At 38.2% G+C, this 18,289-nt stretch overlaps 2 protein-coding genes across 8 annotated transcripts in view; one reads left to right on the top strand and one right to left on the bottom strand.

Moving 5' to 3' along the window:
- Positions 1-5,192, top strand: part of bmp2k (BMP2 inducible kinase) — a 37,523-nt gene extending 32,331 nt beyond the window's left edge. For 2 of the 3 annotated variants that reach the window (XM_058774767.1, XM_058774766.1), the window contains exon 16: positions 2,633-5,192. In XM_058774767.1, the coding sequence (XP_058630750.1) occupies positions 2,633-4,020 (1,388 nt within the window). In that variant the 3' untranslated portion in view covers positions 4,021-5,192. The remainder of the gene's footprint in view (positions 1-2,632) is intronic. The other variant, XM_058774768.1, reaches the window with a different exon arrangement.
- A 77-nt stretch (positions 5,193-5,269) lies between these two features.
- Positions 5,270-13,185, bottom strand: paqr3a (progestin and adipoQ receptor family member IIIa). 5 transcript variants are annotated; one of them, XM_058774770.1, is made up of 7 exons: positions 12,984-13,185; positions 10,170-10,391; positions 9,903-10,065; positions 9,124-9,279; positions 7,079-7,276; positions 6,772-6,862; positions 5,270-6,531 (listed from the first exon to the last, which is right to left on the bottom strand). In XM_058774770.1, exons 2-7 carry the CDS (start codon positions 10,355-10,357, stop codon positions 6,389-6,391), a joined length of 939 nt encoding a protein of 312 aa, XP_058630753.1. In that variant the 5' UTR covers positions 10,358-10,391; positions 12,984-13,185; the 3' UTR covers positions 5,270-6,388. The 5 variants fall into 5 exon arrangements, with proteins under 5 accessions (XP_058630753.1, XP_058630757.1, XP_058630754.1 ...); XM_058774774.1 differs by lacking the exon at positions 12,984-13,185 and adding an exon at positions 12,441-12,944; XM_058774771.1 differs by lacking the exon at positions 12,984-13,185 and adding an exon at positions 12,172-12,369.
- Positions 13,186-18,289: the final 5,104 nt, after the last annotated feature.

Raw genomic sequence — 18,289 nt, 5'->3', positions numbered from 1 at the left:
CAAACCGATGTAAATACTCATGTATCATAATGTATAACTGAATGTTTCTTTATACAATGCTAATTATAAATAAAGCTTATTTAAAAGCAGTGTTATATTTGTTGATTTTTGTTATAGAAGCTCATATCAGGAGCTTTTGACTAATGCTTCGAGTATAAGAGGTTCTGATGTCTTCCACCTTTATGCCACAAGAGCAAGATGATCCTCCTGTTCTATAATTAGCATGGCTGTCTTTGTCTAACTGTTTATTCTAAACATGTATAACATTTAATCTAGTTCATTTATTTTGGAAAAGCATAATGTTAACACCGTTCATACCAAAAATGTTTATATAAAGACAAAGATGTTGCAACACTTAAATGAAGTAGTTTAAACATGCCACCTTTGACACTGACTAAAATTTTAAACCGTGTAAACGTTATGTACTGTCAGTCTGAGGTTTTATTTCAGCATTAAATTGACAATTAATGTAAAGTATATAGAATTTAACACAAAAGAATACGTAAAATACTCTCTTGGAGCGTAGCATAAGGTTTTTACTCTACATAATGCATGCACTTTTTAGATCTGACAATGGTTGAATAGGATACTATTGGAGTACCTATTTTGATTAAAATGTGGCTATGAAAACATCCTTAAATCTAGTATATGCGAAGTGTATGATTAGGTATGAGGACCAATTATGTTTTGTAGCTTTCTTGTTGGTTTGTATGATTAATCTGGTTTTTGGAGGGGGAAGCATAATAAAATGGCTCAAACTATAGAATGAGCATAATCTCTCTTTATGAACTGAGTTCAAATATTCTGTTTGCCTGGTAAAGTTGCATGTAGAACAGAGGCACTCGGACGTAATGAGGTAAGAGACAATTGAACTATTGAAGCATATCATGACTGTGTCCGTAAATCATTTGCATATATTGTGAAGACAAAAAGACAATCAGCTTAGCATCTGCTGAGCTGGGGAAGGGAGGTCTGGGTAATCCACTGGAAGGGTATGTAGCTTTCAGAGTAATGTGACGTTTCCATTATGTTCCCTATTCAAGCAAAGCAGGAAGAGGTCTGGACATCCACATGCTATGGCTGTTTTTACTAGAGCCGTGATCAGCATGTAATCGGATGGGCCTGGAAAAGAACACTCAATAAATGTCTTCTTCTGGTTGCGATCTTCTTATATGATTAAGGATGGTCCATTATGCTGCGCTGTGGATTGTTGTATTCCAGGAGGTAGGCGTGATTAGATGTGTTGTAATCCGGACTCTCTAAACAGTCTGCTCATATATTTTTTTCCACTAAGCTTTGTATTTCTTTGAAAAAGCATCACAGTTTATTTTCCTTCCATGCTGTTCTTGCTCTACTGTCACCCCCCCTTCCCCCAAGCGCTGTTCTTGCCTGTCCTGTTATGACTATAATTATTGTAGTAGAAGTAGATGTTATTTAATTAGTTATTTAACTTTGTTTTATTTATATATTTTTGAACTTCATCATATTCATAGTACCAGGTTTGGCTAATCTTGTGTCTCGCTCTGCCAGTTTGGATGGATCTGTTGATAACAGATCCGCAGCTCTGCCTGCTCAGCAGGGGGAGGATGGCAATGCCTAGCCATGTTGAGAATTTCAGTCTTTTGAAATTAGACAAATATCTCAATAATTATTCATGTTGACAAATATTGTGATACGCTGTAGCAAGATACACTAGTTTAATTACAGGAGAAACAAATAATAAATAATGTATCTCACAAGTCAGTTCTTTTTGTAATATTTGAAAATGTCTTGTACAATTTCCAAAATCATGCCTGAGGTTAAAAATTGATCTTTCGAGCACATAGTCAGGTGAGGTTTTGCAGGAAAAGTGCAGGTTTTTGAATATAATGTAATATTTCGCATATAATAGTTGTTTCATCTGTCAATACACATAGTAGTACAAATTTGCTTTGTCTTTAAAATTTGTAATTGTAAAATTACTTAAATTAAAAAGATTAAGAGTCATCATTTTACAAACAAAACAAAAATAAAACTATTATTATAGCTTTAACGGTATTAAATAATGATGCTGCTTATCTTTTTGGATGAGGTTATTGTAGTTGTATTGTGTAATTTTTTTATTTTTCGTTTTTCTCTAGTCATCTCTTCAATTATCTTTAGTTTTCCTTCTGTCATTGTCAGTTTAGTTTGACTTCTTTTTCCAAAGTCTTCTAGTTTCACTTTATTTACATTTAGTTTTTATATTTTGGTCACATTTAAATGCACCAACTGGTTTAGTATTACTGCTATTTCTAATAGCATCATGTTTTTACTATAATGTAAAGATTGTAATAGTTGTAAAGATTTCAAGTATTCTGATATACTGTGTATATTATAAAAAATTAATTGGTTTATATTTTGGTTAGTTCTGGAGTCTGTTTTGGACTCACCATTTCATTCACTCTTATCCTTAAACGTTCTGTAGTAGGTTTGTATGTCTATTCTTAGCCTTCTTTTTAATGCTCTCAGTTGTGGCTGTTATTGTTACAAGGTGGAATAATAGTAAGCATATTCAGTTTCTATAGGAAAGGCACTAGTTCCACTGAGAGCATATTAAAGTCACATGCTGTCTTTATCAGACATTTATCATCAACTTTGTGTGCTCATTTAGCAGGAGCTGGTGTGCTGACAGAGCATCCTGTTGAGAAGCCTGGTGTTGCTGTGACTGTTCCAGCCACACAAGACACAACCCTGCCATCAGTCAAAGAACACAAACCTGCAAAGAAAAGTAGCTCCACTAGTTCACTGCCTCAGAAAGCAGGCGAGGAATCAGACAGTGATTTCGAGTCCGACCCGCCCTCTCCCAAAAGCAGTGAAGACGAAGAGGCGGAAGAGGAGGAAGGTCTCAACAGTGAACACGAAGACACCGAACCTGAGAACCTGGGTCAGAGGCCGTTACTCATGGACTCTGAGGAAGAGATAGAGGAAGAGGAGTACAAGCACAGCTCAGACTCAGATTGTGACTCTAGGAAAGAAAAACTTGGGGTGTCGAATGACAAAGCTGCGGTTTTTCCTCCGAGAACTGTGAAAGCTGAATCTGGAGCCAGTGTGATCACTCCTCCCAACTCGCCAAGCATTGCCATGCCTGTCATGAGCATTGTGGATGTGTTTGGTGCTGTTCCTTTTGTTGGTAGTGGTCAGCCCAGAGTGTCACCAGAGAGCTCAGATATTTTTGCCAAAGCCCCTTTTAGGCAGGCTAGCCAGGAGAACGCTGCGGAAGAGACTGATGTATTCACCAAAGCTCCTTTCAACAGAAACCTCTCCAGGTCCAGCAGGAGTGGTGATGGACCCAGCGGCCAGACACCACCCATTTCTCCTGACAGTGTGGATGTATTCGGATTCTCGCCTTTCCAACCTGGCCACGTAATACCCACTTCTATGAATCAAGAGGATGTTTTTGGCCAAGCACCTTTCGACGAAGCAGCCAGTCCCCAGCAACAAAGGCAGAAGCAGCGCAGTCTTCAGAAACTCTCCTCGCGGCAAAGGCGCACCAAGCAGGAGGCCAGTGGAGGCAATGGGAAGCGACACCACAGCACACCCACCAGCGGCAGGAAGAGCAACAAACCCAGTTTCCGTACCCCCGAACGGGTGCGAAGGCACAAGAAAGTGGGCAGACGGGACTCGCAGAGCAGCAACGAGTTCCTCAGCACGTCCGACTCCAAAGAGAACATCAGTATTTCTCTGGGCGAGGTGATGGAAAAAGGAGCTGCTTTACCCCCGGAGGAGGTCTTGTTGGATCCGTTTGGAGCCAAGCCTTTTCATCCACAAGATGGCAGTCGACACGGTCAGCACCAGAGCTTGGGAGACAACAAAAGTGAGATCAATTCGACCAGCGGTAGGCCGAGAACCAGCTCCCTACATAGCGTGTTTGACGGAAATAAGATCGATGACTTTGGAGCAGTACCTTTCACAGAATTCGTGGTCCAAAGCGGAGCTCCGCAAACCCCACAAATGGATCTCGACCCTTTCGGAGCCGCACCTTTCCCCTCAAAGCAGTGAATGTCTTGTCTTCCAGCGCAAACACACACACACACACACACACACACACGCACATATACACTGCTACATTATGCAAAGTCCAAGCAGCCTTTTGAAATGTCTTTAACGGACAGCAGCTTTGTGCTGTGATCTCTGTGTATGTGCAGCCCATCGGGACATAGGCCTTTAAACTAGATAACATTCAACTTTTGTAGTTTTTCCAAGTATTTTAATACCTAACTGGACAGCTAAAACACCTCTTTTCCTTTTGGTGACTTAAACCTGTGGTTGATGGATGCTTTCAAATAGGCTTTTGAAGCATATTCTTTAGCCTTTACATGCTAGAAAGCCTTCTATGCTGCATTTCAATAAGCGCTCTGCTCAGTAAAAAAAAACAACAAAAAAAAAAACAGTGGAGATGTGTGTATAATCCTTTGTTTTAATAGGATTAAGAGGAAAATACCAATATAGAACAGCATTTTGATTAAGTTTGTACTCCATTGTTGACCACTGAGTTGGTATAACTCCTATCTACCAACATACACCATAAAGCCTTATCTGGGTATTCCCCACCCTGCTTAACAGTACCTCGAATACACATTGGCTGTAGTAGCCCGTTTGTGTCAATGGAATCATCTGAGTGTAGGCCTTCTCCATTTTAATGTCATTCACATAGACAATTTTATGCGTATTTTTACATTTTGTAAGAACGTCACAATGTCTATATACATGAAAAAGGACTTGATTTAATGTTCCCTTTAGTAAACTGACCACACGAGAAGTTAAACTTGCAGTTTATTAGACAATGTTGTAACTCGCATAGAAATAGTTCTCCAACCTGAACTTAACATATTTGATGTTATCAAATGATTAGGTGTCCAGTACGTCTGTAACCTACAATCATGAACAATTAGCTCTTGTGGAAAGGGAAAATAATTAAAGAATGAGCTCGTTGCAATTTTGCCTATTTATATACCAGTCACTTGTTTGAAGCAATTTTAAAATTCAGTTTGAGTCATGAAGATTATCACAATTTTATTGATATATAAGGGCCATTTTACACTCACTGAGTATTTGCAGTTGGAACATTCAAGACCAAAAAAAGTTTTTTTTTTTTTTCAAACATTGCAAGATTTTATTTTATTTTTTAATGTAGTACTACACTCTAACAATGCAATAAAAGATTTTTTGGAGATCATGAGTCCCTGTTTTTATTTATTTTTTTGGTGAGTCAGATCTTTCATTAAAAGAAGTGTCATTAAAACTGCAGTTGAAAAGGACAAAGAGAATGTTTATTCAGGTGTACCGAAGAATGCATACCCCAACGTATTACCAAAATAAGTTAAAATAGCATTACATAATGAAGCGTCATGATTCAATAACAGCTCACAAAAATAACAGCACATAACCCTACCATTAAATACTAAAAATACACATTGTGCTATGTTTAAAAAAAATGCAATTGTACAGCTGTATACAGTTCACTATTGTAAGGCAGAAAATGAACTGAAAACATGTAGCTGTATTGCACATTACAGTTCTAACTTTGTGACTTGATTTCTCAACATATTACAAATGAATGAAATGCAATATACAGAGTAGTGTTAAATGCATTAATTGTATGGAAGGATTCTTAAATTGCCGTTGTTAGTAACAAACTAAGCAAAAGCAAATGGTAAACAGTCATCTGTCTACATCATTACAAATAATACTGTTGTGTATTACAAAATGGAGCAACTCACAAAATATATTTTTTACTTGTGTAAGACATTTGCTTATTTCACCAATCTCTGAACAATTCACTGAACAAGCCCTATCTAATCTCTTTGGTTTATTCAATGTTGTAAATAAGACTACGTGACTTAAGTATCATTGCAACTATTCTATCATCTACGTTTATTTAAAAAGTCATGTTCACACAAACCCAACAAATCAAATGTGGCACTAGTAAGCTTGTGAATCATTGAATTTTGGGTGCAAATACAAAAAGTAAACATCAAAATAGTATTGAACAGACAATTCAATGCTGAATGTTTAACTATTAGCATTTAACAGACGTTTTGCCCACAACCTGCATGTTACCCAAGAAGTACATTTGTATAGATGTAGAAACCCACGCATGCAAACGCTATGATATGGTGCTTCACCTTGATTTTTAAAGTGCTTTTAACACTGCTTGCCTCAAGTGCCTTTAAACTGTAGTTATACTAAAACATCTAGGCAATTTTACAAAATGTATAAAAAGTGTCAAAATTGATAAACAGTTAAAAAAAAAACGAAATACATACACCTTGCAATCATATCTTATAAACACTGAATGTGTTCAAGCTTTAAGATCATTTAAAATGCTATACAACATTCCTCAGTGGTGTCTCTCGATCCCGTAACTCTAGGAATGAAGAGGGTAGTCTGAGCAAGGGTGAGCGTGTCGATAGTTGGTTATGAAAAGTGCAGACTGATGCCACCAGTAGAACATGAGCACTACCAATATGTGCCAGACCTGATGGCTGGAGCCCAAGTAGTTCAGATGACCTAGAGATTACAAAAAGAGCATTAAAGCATTAATTAACTTGTCTGAGGCTGGTCCTCTCATACAGCAGTGCGAGTCCATTTAATTAAGGCAGGTGTGGCCCTTGGTTTAGTCCCAAAAAAAATCAGTATCAAATTCGACATAAGTGAAATGTAACCCTGCTTCCATGTCTGGATGCCATACTGAGCTCTCCCATTGTGAAATAAAAATGAAAGAATAAGAAATATGAACATTTCAAGTACCTGGAAAATAACGCTCTGGAACTTTGGACATGTAGAAGATGATAGCAGCTACAGCAAGTACATACATTATCAGCACTCTGGGAATAAATTCCTAACCAAAAAAAAAAAAAAAAATAAGTTATATATATACTGAATATACAATATATACACTGAGTACTACTATCATTATTAAGATTATTGAGGTTGAAAAATGGGTAAAAGTCTGGTAAATATTTTTTCCATATATGGAAAAAGGCTGGCAATATTCATTACTATAGTTGATGTTATTTATGAATATCTATTTAAAAATTGTGAGGATGCCCATTACCTGGACTATGTCTGAGCTGAAACCCCCACTGAGCCAGATCCAATGAAAGGTGGGGATGAGGCCATATCCCGCCACAGCACAGAATATAACAGAGCGAAGCTTCTGCCACTTCTTGGTCAAGTAATGAGGGTGTATCTGGGCGAAGAACACTGCCAGCATCATGGCCAGAACGGTTACCAGGTACACCTGCCGCCAGTACTGCAGACAGTTACACAAACCAGACAAAAACTACATGAACCACAAACACATGGAAGTCCTCTTAATGTGTACAACACAGACGATAAAATCACTTGTTCTGCAGGGAAAAAAAAACCTGGTGCACGAAAAAGCAACAGAGAAAGCGGTCTCTCTTTCTCTTGGGGCACTTGGCTGATTGAGTAGTCATCCAAAAAGCAAAGCTAAACACTTGGCAGAGGGAGAGTGGAGATGGCTCACCCACGTGTGAATGTCATATGGTGGGGAACAGGAGTGACGGAGTGGGTCCACGAACACGGCCATCTGCTTTGGGCTGGAGCAGATTTCTGCCGCATTCTGGGGCACAATAAGCCAGCACTTCCAATATGTGGGGAGAACCATGTGGAGCAGCGTGGCCAAAAGCGCTGGTGCTCGGCAAACAGCAAGTGGGAGTAGAGGGGACGAGAGCAAGCAGCTTGCTCAGGATATCCAAGATCCAAGCTTTCAGAAAACTGCACAAGAATCTTGAAACAAAGAAGACTCCACGCCAAGCGGCACCTCGTCGTTTTTATACAGGCAGTACAAAGCTGCTCCACAGGGGGTCCATTGTGCAAACTAACAGGAAAGGAGGAATAAACTATCGTACAACATAATCAAACATACTCTAGCACAGTGTTACAGTAATCTCACGGGAAATGTCAAGATGCGACAGCTCTCAGTGTGTCTAACTTTCCTATTAAACGTTCATACTATTCCTTGCTTTTTAAGCAACAGTTCACCCAAAAATTACAATTATTTTATTATTTACTCACCCATGTCATTTTAAACTTTCTTCTGTGAAACACAAAAGTAGGTATTTTGAAAAATGTTCATGTCCATACAGTGATCTTTTAAATACCTTCTTTTGCAGAAGAGAGAAGAATCACATGAGTGCAAGTAAATTATGCCATTAGTATTCTTTTTGGGTGAACAAATAAATGTACTACCGCAGAAATTGAAAATACAGTAAAATGATTTTTCTTTACTAAACCCATATAATCAGTCTCTCCTTGTAGTATTCATAGCACACACACACACCAGACTGTTTTCCCCAGGAAAAGGTGAACTCTTGCTCTGTATCTGTTGCACAGGTAACATATGCCCACAACAAAAGCAGGCCAACCATCTGCTGCTAGAAACCACTGTGGGACGATACACCTCAAGCCACCTAATTAATCTACCCCTGTCCACATTGGCCATAACCGCCTATCGCACACAGTGTAGAGGCTCTCCGTGTCATTCTTATGGAACCTCTTATGGTGCAAACATACACCCTGACCAGTCAGTTCCATTCCACAATAAATACACAATGATTTTCCCATCAGTACACACTACACAGACATTAGTAATCAGCTCAAACATCACACAAAAGTATGGACGCTTATGTTCAGACATAATATGTAATTCTGAGAAAGAAAGTGTGAATTGTAAAAAAAACAAGGAATGGTTCACCCAAAAAAAAAAAAAGTCATCATTTATTCACCCTCATGTCGTTCCAAACCTGTATAAGTTTGTTTCTTATGATGAACACGAAGGAAGATATTTTGAAGGACCAAACAGTTGTTGGTCCCCACTGACTTCTGTTGTAGAAAAAAAATACTATGGAAGTCAGTGGGGACCATTACCATTTGATTACCAGCGTACTCCAAAACGTCTTCTTTTATGTTCAACATAAGAGAAACTCATACAGGTTTGGAACAACATGAAGGTGAGTAAATGAGGACAATTTTATTTGTGGGTGAACCATCCCTTTAATAGTCACAATTATTTCATGGTGGAAATAAGCTTCCATGCATAAGTAAGATAGCAGATATTATAGCAGATGCACATACGTTATTGCAGTAGAACGCATAGAACACTCCTGGAACATAACAGCCTATGATTCCTATGGAGATCCCAGCATAATCCAGTGCCATCCAGCGGCGGCTGGTTTTTTCAGAACGGTGGCAGCTAAACAGGTGATAGCCCACAGAACACAGCATGCACACCTGAGAAGACAACGTAAAGTCTTGAGATACAGACGTGTGTGTAGGCCATATATGCAGATTCACATATGCAAAGTTTTCACAATACAATAAAAAAAGCTCAAAGTCGTATGATGAACCTATGCAGCCAAACAAAGATGCTATAATTATATCTTTATGAGAGAATATGCACGGGTGGTGGTAGAGGCACTTTGCCTAATCCTGATACTTGAGAGAATGGCTGCCAAGGAGAGAAGCTGCCATTTCTGTCTATAACCGATGGCACGAGAGCAACTGATTACAGATCTAGAATTAGACGGGCCTGAGTTTAGGTGATAAAATCATAAGCTTCAACTCTAATCCCTGGCAACAGTGAATGTGGAAAGCCTGATATCAAAGGCCTTCAACAGTCCAAGGATCATACAAATACTTTTTGCTGATCAAAGATCAGTTTTTATTAAAAAGGATGGAGCTGATCCAAACAAGCAACCATGGTTAGAGATTATTTGTTTGTCATGCCAAAAAACAAGCTCTTTATATTTACTGCTAACTACTGTGTTAACTATTCAAGTTTAAATCGGCGCTATTAAATGCATTTCTGACCCGCTTAAATTTCTTATCACATGATGCAAACAGCACAGACACACCTGGAAGCAGAAGAGGCCTATGGAGTAGATGACATAGTCCTCTCTGGACGCTCCTAACATAGGCAGCACTGCCAACAAGTCATAAACTCCCAGCGTGAAGAACAGGAAGAACCCCAACAGATGACTCCAGATGTTTACCGTCTCATTGGACAGAATGAGAAGGCTACAAAACAAGTGAGATTGTATTATATTAATTATAGGCTACTACAAAATCTGTAAACTATGCATAGAAGGTGGTTACAACTTACAAGTAAGACCTGCTCTTACCTTTTAATGCAAAGTCTAGAGGTCAGATAAGCTCTGTAGCCATCAGTGATATAAGGATTTTCCCGTAGGAATCCTGGCACCTGCTCATAAGTGTACAGGCGGATTCCTCTGGGCACCAGAACTGGCCAATACTGGTAACTGCCCAATTCGATATATTGGGCATTCTTCAGCAGCTTTGCTGATGGCATGATGATATTATCACCCAGTCTCACAATCAGAGTCCTACAGACACACAAAGTTTAATGAATAAATGCTTTTATAAGTGTATAATATCTAACAAAAATTTACATGGATGTGAAATTTGATATAATACCAGTTTTAGCTGACCTCCCTCTGTTGGGATATAAAAGTAATGTTTTATTTGTGAAGTATTGACCTATTTTTAGGGCAGTTTTTTTATTTTTTTTTATAAATAAAGTCATATCCGTTTTGTTATTGTTAACTAAAGAATTTTTTTTTCATTAAAATAATTTACATTTCATTAATTTAAAATAACGAAAATATAATATTAGATAAAACAGATAAATTAGATTAAAAAAAAACAATCTATATATACATAATTTGTTTTGGTTTTAGAAATGTTGTTACTTATTACATGAGCTGATTTTTGCTTATATATATATATATATACACATACACATACACATACACATACACATACACATACACATACACACACACACACACACACACAAGTATATGAAAAAAATTAGTGAAAAATTAGAAAAAAGAAAAACCAGAACCTTAGTCAAAAAATTAATAATTACTATAATAACATACAAGTAACAAAAATGACACTGAATAATATAAAAATAATAACAAATTATAGCTATTGTAAAAAGTAAATGGAATGCTTATAATATCTAACACTACTGGGAAGTACATGTGGGGTATGTATTGTCCCGGCTCAAGAAGGGTACTGTTTTTGTTCATTATTTAACTGTTAAATCGTTATTCTTTTTTTTCTTTCTTTTTTTTTTTAAAAAAGCACAAGGGCTGTAAATAACACAAATGCAAATTTCAAACCTTATTTAGAACGAAATATGTTAATAATATGAAACAAAGCTTTAGGGTGGGCTAAAGAAACAGACGACCCATTCACTGTCCAACAAGTTGTCAAAGCTTATGGTAAAAATACGTACAGATACACACAACGTACAAACCTGCTGATTATATAAAATGATTTATTTAAATAAATGCAATACACTAACTGGACAAATATTTACCTTTATCGCTAAATTCGCCATCACTGTGCTGTATCTAAAATGGATAAGCAGCTAAATGCTAATCACGTCTATCTAGTGATCTTATTTAAAAAAACGGATTAAAGTGTTCGCTTAATCCTGAATTTAAACTTACCATTGATCAGATAAATGTCTGCATCGAAGAATCCGCGTTTGTGTCTGCGAGGCTCAAAAGTAATATTAGTATCCCATGTTCAGACCGTTCAGACTCATATTAGCCCGGTCAGGGCAGCAGGAAGTCGTGCTGTGTTACTAGCTGCTAACAGGCTAATAGAGAGATTATTTCATGTCACATGTAACCTGAGGCATTAATCCCTGTCTTCTATCCGGTAATTACTTTATCAGTCCTCTTAAATTCTATATTAATATTAATAACAAACATTTTAAAATCATTTAGATTTTAGTAAAACGTTTTAATTATTCATGTTAGACCTTAAAATACAACATAAAGGGGGTTGTCACTCGTTCACACTCGTTCTTATTATTATTTTTCTCCGAAATGATTTCTTCGTTCTGAATGTTTAATCACAGTAAGTGTTTATCCACTGTAAAAGTGTTACCAGCCACAATAGCACCCAGTTTTCATAGCATTCATTTCATAGACCGAGTTGAGACCTGTAGGTGGCAGACTGCTGTCATCACGTTTTGAAGAAGTCTTTCTCATTTCATAAACATCTCAGGTGTAATCTTGTGTGATACTCCTCTGGGGCTAGAATCACACTTAATCTTCCCTCAGCTATTACACCCAAGATAATTACCTTCTCAAGTGGGAGTGTGTTCTTCATTAGCACTCCTAATTCACCTTTCAGCACTTCACTCTTCAACAGGCTGTCAACAGCATTGCCAAGGCAATTTGCCTGACTGCAGCAAATCCACCAAGACAGCGAAAGAGTGCCATCACATTTCTTGTTCAGGTGTTTTTACATCAAATATTTGTACTAAATTATAACTAGTTTTTTGTTTGTTCCTCAATCCATTTTATATGTTGAACAATCTTTTTACACACACGTCGACTTAGGCCTACTACCTGTCACCACACACAGCTGGACCTTCTCCGACCTCTTTACACTCATTCGTTTTTCCATTTCAATTCGCTCTCTCAACCTCATGTTTCTTGTAGCAAGCCAAACGCCACACACGGTTCTCCACTGGTGCCCATGATATGGCCCCCAACCAAGAGCAGGCATCAAGTCCAATAACAAGGACACAGTCATTGTTAGAAGAGGTTGGCCAAGTGTCTTGCTGAGAAACTATCCGGCGAGTAAAAGACATTGCCACCCTGACAGCGGCCTCGCTAAAGCCCGTCAGTGCTCCCCTGCTCTGGTCGCTTTTATTTATAATCTCCGCCACGAGACATCTGCTGCCGCCGTGCCTCTGTCCTTGCCGTCCACACAGAGGGTGCACATCAATGTTTCCACTGCAACCTGCACCGAAGTCCAGCTCGCAGGCAGGAGACACCACACTTTGCTCCAATAGGATGTGTGTCGTGTCCGATCCCACTCCCTGGAGACTGATTAGCACGATACGGGAGACGGAGGGAGGCTTCACGAGCACTCAGACTGATACTTACACGATCAGAGTGCCTTTGTTTGTTTGGTGTCTGTAGTCTGGTCACAAGACTATTTTGGGGAGCTGACACTTTGAGAGAGCTCTGGAGCCATCTGACGAGGCCTAGTTTGCCGCCAGTTCCTGAACAGTAGGAAGTCAAGCAGGCCACTGCACCGGCCTTGATGCAAAATGGCACAGGCAGTTTTGTGTTTTTTAAGCAAAAAGAAGACCACATGCAGCTTCAAATGACACCACTTTTCCTCAAAAGAATAGGCAGACTAAATAATATATATTTTTACTTCAGAACATCCTCAGATCCCTCAGGTCCTTATATAAGATTATGTTAAAAGAAAAAAAAAAAACTTAAGTAATACAATATGTATAAATTACTGGTATTACATTGCTACATATAAGGAGCAATTGTTAGTTGAAATATTTCCCTTTTTAAATTTACTTCACTTTATAAAATGTAATTTAATCGGTGTAGCTCAGTGTACTCAGTTATATTAAACATTTTTATTTTTACTTTATTCTTTACTATACTATTGTGCTCACCATTTTTTTTTCTGCTTAAAAGAAGTTCAAATGAGGCAATGATTGGAGATTGCAGCTTAGTGAAAGTTCCATCTGCATAACAATATTGGGAGGAATTGAGCTTTGATATAAAGGCATCCTCTTTTTTCACTTACAATTATCTCTTCAATAAGATGTACATCTGGCCCCAAGACTATAATTCCCCAGAGGCCAAAAGAAAGGGGAAACAATTTCCACAATAAGCAAGAGATTAGATCAGACAATGCAATTGTTCTTCTGCATTTAGCATTTGCTGGAACGAGATTAATATCTTGTGATATTAATGACTGTTTGCTGTGTGTCACTTTTGCTGTCAGCATGAAATACTCTAAATCCTCATTTATGGGGAAAATCATAAGTCTGGCTAAAGGACTCAAGCAGACATGCTAAGCTTTTTGGCACAGGGCCCTTATTATTATTATTTAACCCCTCTACAGTAACAAATACGCACTTTGTTATAAAACTGATTATTATGACATATTGCCCTTACAAATCCCTATTGATTTTTTTTCATGTAAAATTAATAGAATATTCTGGGACTCAAAGAGCTTTTGAGGGGGAATTTGTTCACTATAAAGTTCTGTTGTGTGTTTTACATTATTATACTATTAGAATTGTAATTTGATAGTCACATGGACCACAGGAGGGTGAAAGAAACATCACATTCAACAAGATGATTAATTTTTTATAATGTGTAATGTACGTTTTTTTGTTATTAAAAATTGGTATTGTACTGAAAATAGCCTACTAGAATTCAAAGAGAAAAAGTGAAAATATTTTTCTTCCTGTAGATGTCACTCTGTATCTATTTTCTGTCACAAAATACTTTTAAACAGTAATTCGTCAACTAATTTGCTTCGATGTTCTATACATTTTGTATTTATAAAATAAATTCATAGATAACTTATGCAGTTAACCCGAGATAGTAGGTCGATTCATTAAATGCTAATACAGCGAAATGGATTTTTGACATAATTTAACACCTTTAAATTTAATTATTTTGTATAGTTCACTTTAATTTGACACCAGTTAGGCACAGTTCTGCGAATAAAAGAAACGTAAAACAGCAAATAATAATTATAATAATAATAAAGTGCCCCGATAGAAATGATCCGTCTCTTGTACTGTGTCCTGATTGTGGTGATGATTTTGGCAGTAGGTCTAAAATATCCACTAGATGGTACTGTGGTAACTCATTTTGTTTCTACCGTCACCGCTCATCTCGGCTATTTAAAATGGCCTAAAGTACTTCCTTTACTTTTTTAATAGAATGTTTCATACAGTCAAAATCCTGTGGAAACATTATCAAACAGCATGGGGAATCTGAAACTAAATGTATTAATTAGTTTGTAAATGAGATAAAACAAATGTGAATTAAAACCAGCTCAGAGGAGCTCAATGCAGAAGCTAAATGAGTCAATTGTCAAACACATTTGCTGGCATTTAATACTTCTGAATAGAAATACACGTTTCTTATTTGAGAGCTTTGACCCTTATCACAGTAATGTATTTTGTCATTCTGGCCTCCAACACCACGACTGAATTATTGTTTTTTTATTTTTTTTATTTTAGGGGTCAATTCATTGTACAGATTAGCATTAGCCGGCAAATCCCACAGTAATGGATTTCTCACATCACGGGGCATAAATGATGATTCTTTTTTCAGTTGTGGACAATAACTCCATCTAACACAGATGCCAATGAAAATGACAGCGTTCTCCTGAGCGAACGAATTGCGCTGATGATTTTGATGCATCCTTGCACGTAGACGGCCGTTGGTGCCACGATTGTGGTGGTAGAATGTCTAGGACCTGCTGCTTTTCCCGGATATGAAGGGGAGAGCAAGAGACAGTATGGTGGAGGAGAGGGAGGGCCGTCTGCCCTCCACGGCCCTGAATCTCCTCCCGCCACAGGACTACCCCACGCCCAGGCTTGTTTGGAGGATTGGCACTAATTCAGTAGCGCCAGCGTCTGACCTCAGCGGCAGCGGCGCTCCGAGCTCCGAGAAGACCCAAGGCAATGCGAGGGATTCACCTCAGCTGGGAAGGGGAGGGATGGCTGGGTAGGTGGGGGTGTCTCAAGGTCAGTTAGGGGGGTCTGGGAATTGGGGTGGAAGGAGAGACTAATGAGATTTTCATTCTCTCTTTCTCTCCGGCGCTGGTGGCATCACCTTGCAACCCCCTGTCAATCTACCACCTTTCATCAGCTGAGAAGGACAGAGGGGTGTAGGCGGGAAAAAAAACGGAGGAAAAATACTGTTTATTTCTTTAACAGGACTGTTAATCTATTTGGACTGGGGTAATAGAACATTTGCCTGGCACCTGCAGAGAGCCGTCTGCGGGAACGCGGGGTTGTGACATTCCCCCTAAATATGCTGAGCTTTCTCTCACCTCTCATCAAACAGTGTGATCTTTATGGACTGTATCATATTGTGCCGTAATGTGCTTTATTGTCCACAGAATAAGCTTTTCTTAAAGGTAATTGGAAACCTGGAAATGGCTGCTATCGGCTGATTTTTAAATACATTATTTCTGAAATGTGGCCTGGGTAATGACCCTGTCGGTGTAAAACGTAAGATTTATCTTGGCAGACAAAATTGATCCATTTCACCTTTGTCTAATGGAAATTTTTTATCAGGGATTATCTGTTTATGTAAATGAGCGTTGCCCTGGAACAGGGAAATAAAAGGAGCTTGAGAGGGCAGTTAATCTAACACTTGACACGTCAATGTGGACATAGCGCATACAGAGCACTCTCCCTCTCTCTATTTCTCTGTTAGGGTTGAAATGATGGGAGGGCGTCTGTCCCAGACCTCGACAGACATTTAAATTGGGACCTTCATTTCCATATTAAGAAAAAACACAATGGCCACACACAAGCATTAAGATTAGATCAGTAATAAAAATAAAATGTAAGTGAAATCTAATTTTATCATAATATTAGACCTCAAAATTTGTGAACATATATATAGTATATAGATGTTACATATATAGTTGTTAAATATAGATGCTACATAAAATCTAGATGTAAATATGTCTACATTTAGATCAATAAATCAAAATGTCTAAATAAATGTTAAATATATAACATGCATATGCTTTAATATAACAGATTGTTTAGTGCTTAATTAACAGATTGACAGATCAGTTACAAACGAAGTCAAACAAGTCAACATGAAATCAAATCTGACATTTTTTATGGAATATTCCAGTGTTTGTTATAATTGATTTATCCATGCACATCATTTAAAAAAAAAAAAAAAGTGCCCTCTTAGTCTTTAATCAAGTGCAGGACAATAAACACAATAAACAAAATTTTTATTTCATGCCGACTTTAAACCATCGGATAACCAAATATGTCCTCGTTCTGCATAGTTTCACTTACATGGGCTCAGACACATCATATCGCTAGAGATGTTTTAAATGTTAAGTGATGGCTTTTGGCCACAAGGACAACTTCAAATCACCCATGATGTAAGATTGCATTTACAGCTCTATTACCCACTGTGCAGCTTGCATCATGGTCCATGTTGTGTTTTCAACAGGGCAACCTATCATTTCACCCTGAAATGTGTTTATGTGGTGGCTGTCCAGTCTCTGACAGAGTAGTCACTTAAAAGAAGGCCGTTCGGATTGACAAGGCCTTCTCGGCCGCATCTGTGCCGCTCCTTCGGATATGATGTTTTATGAGGGGCTCGTGTTGTTGGTAGCATCTCAGTGTGACAGCGATGCTATGTTTTGAAATACAGCCCAGGATCTCCACTGAGAGAGACAAATGGAAATTTAGCATGTGCACGGCTAGTCCCAGGGCGGCCACATTGTCAGCTTTACTGAGGCAAGCATAGCCCTGATGGAGTGTCAGACACTGTACTGTATGCTATGGGGAACTCCATCACTGTTCCAAACACTGACTGGTGTCAAGGGGCCCTGAGACAGACCTTTGTCCCTAAGCCTCTCTAAGTCCATCCATCCACGAAGGGCCAGCAATTATTGAACAGGCAGCAGATGCATAACAGTACTTGAGGAGCCACCATGAGCAGAAAATGATCTGAAGTGCATCCGGTGCTGTGACTTTTGTCCATGTTGGTTGTCATAGGAGTGATGAAAACTGATAGGTGTATCAAGAGTGAGACTTTAGCAATAGATATTTCACCATTGATTGTTTTTCATAATGGCAGTATCCAAAGTAACTGCAGACAAGTGTTAAAAAATGGGAAAGGGTGATATGTGCAATTTTTTAAAGAGGTCTTCGTGTTTTTTGAGTGATATAAAAAAAAAAAAAAACATGAAATATGATCTCATCAAAAAAAAAAAAAAAATCTTACTTTAACGAATTACATATGGCAGAAATTTTTAAAGGGGTGGTTGACTGTTTTTTCTAGGCTTGGTTGTGTTAATGGGGTGCAGTCTAACATGTGTTAATGCTTAGTTTTATGAAAGCCCATGCTTTTATGAAGCCCCTCCCTAAGAAATACGCAATAGGCTCAGATTGGTTAGCTGCTCCAGTGTGTTGTGATTGGCTAAACCGCCTCTAGTGCGCGTCTGAACGTCCCGCCCCTCAGCTCACCAGCATGTGCTCCAGTTGTATTGTAAACAATGACATCGTCAATATTGCTTATCAATTTGAGCCCGATTGAGGCCCAGAGAATATTAATGAAGAGGATCGCGCAGAACCTGTGCAAGCACACAGCTCTTAATGGTATGTTTTTTGTTTGTTGTTGTCTTATACTTTTAGATACGCTGTTATTTGTAAATG

The sequence above is a fragment of the Onychostoma macrolepis genome, chromosome 05 (assembly GCF_012432095.1).
Source record: "Onychostoma macrolepis isolate SWU-2019 chromosome 05, ASM1243209v1, whole genome shotgun sequence".
Classification (NCBI taxonomy): domain Eukaryota; kingdom Metazoa; phylum Chordata; class Actinopteri; order Cypriniformes; family Cyprinidae; genus Onychostoma; species Onychostoma macrolepis.
Note: the sequence above shows the minus strand (reverse complement) of the source record. Positions and strands in the feature narration are given on the sequence as shown.

What these genes read in the sequence shown, in the direction of transcription:
- paqr3a (XM_058774770.1), bottom strand. Translation starts at nt 10,357, where the DNA reads ATGCCATCAGCAAAGCTGCTGAAGAATGCCCAATATATCGAATTGGGC. An exon ending in ATGCGTTCTACTGCAATAAC is followed by an intron (nt 7,277 to 9,123) that starts GTATGTGCATCT and finishes AACTGTCTGCAG; the next exon opens with TACTGGCGGCAGGTGTACCT. An exon ending in TCAGCTCAGACATAGTCCAG is followed by an intron (nt 6,863 to 7,078) that starts GTAATGGGCATC and finishes TTTTTTGGTTAG; the next exon opens with GAATTTATTCCCAGAGTGCT.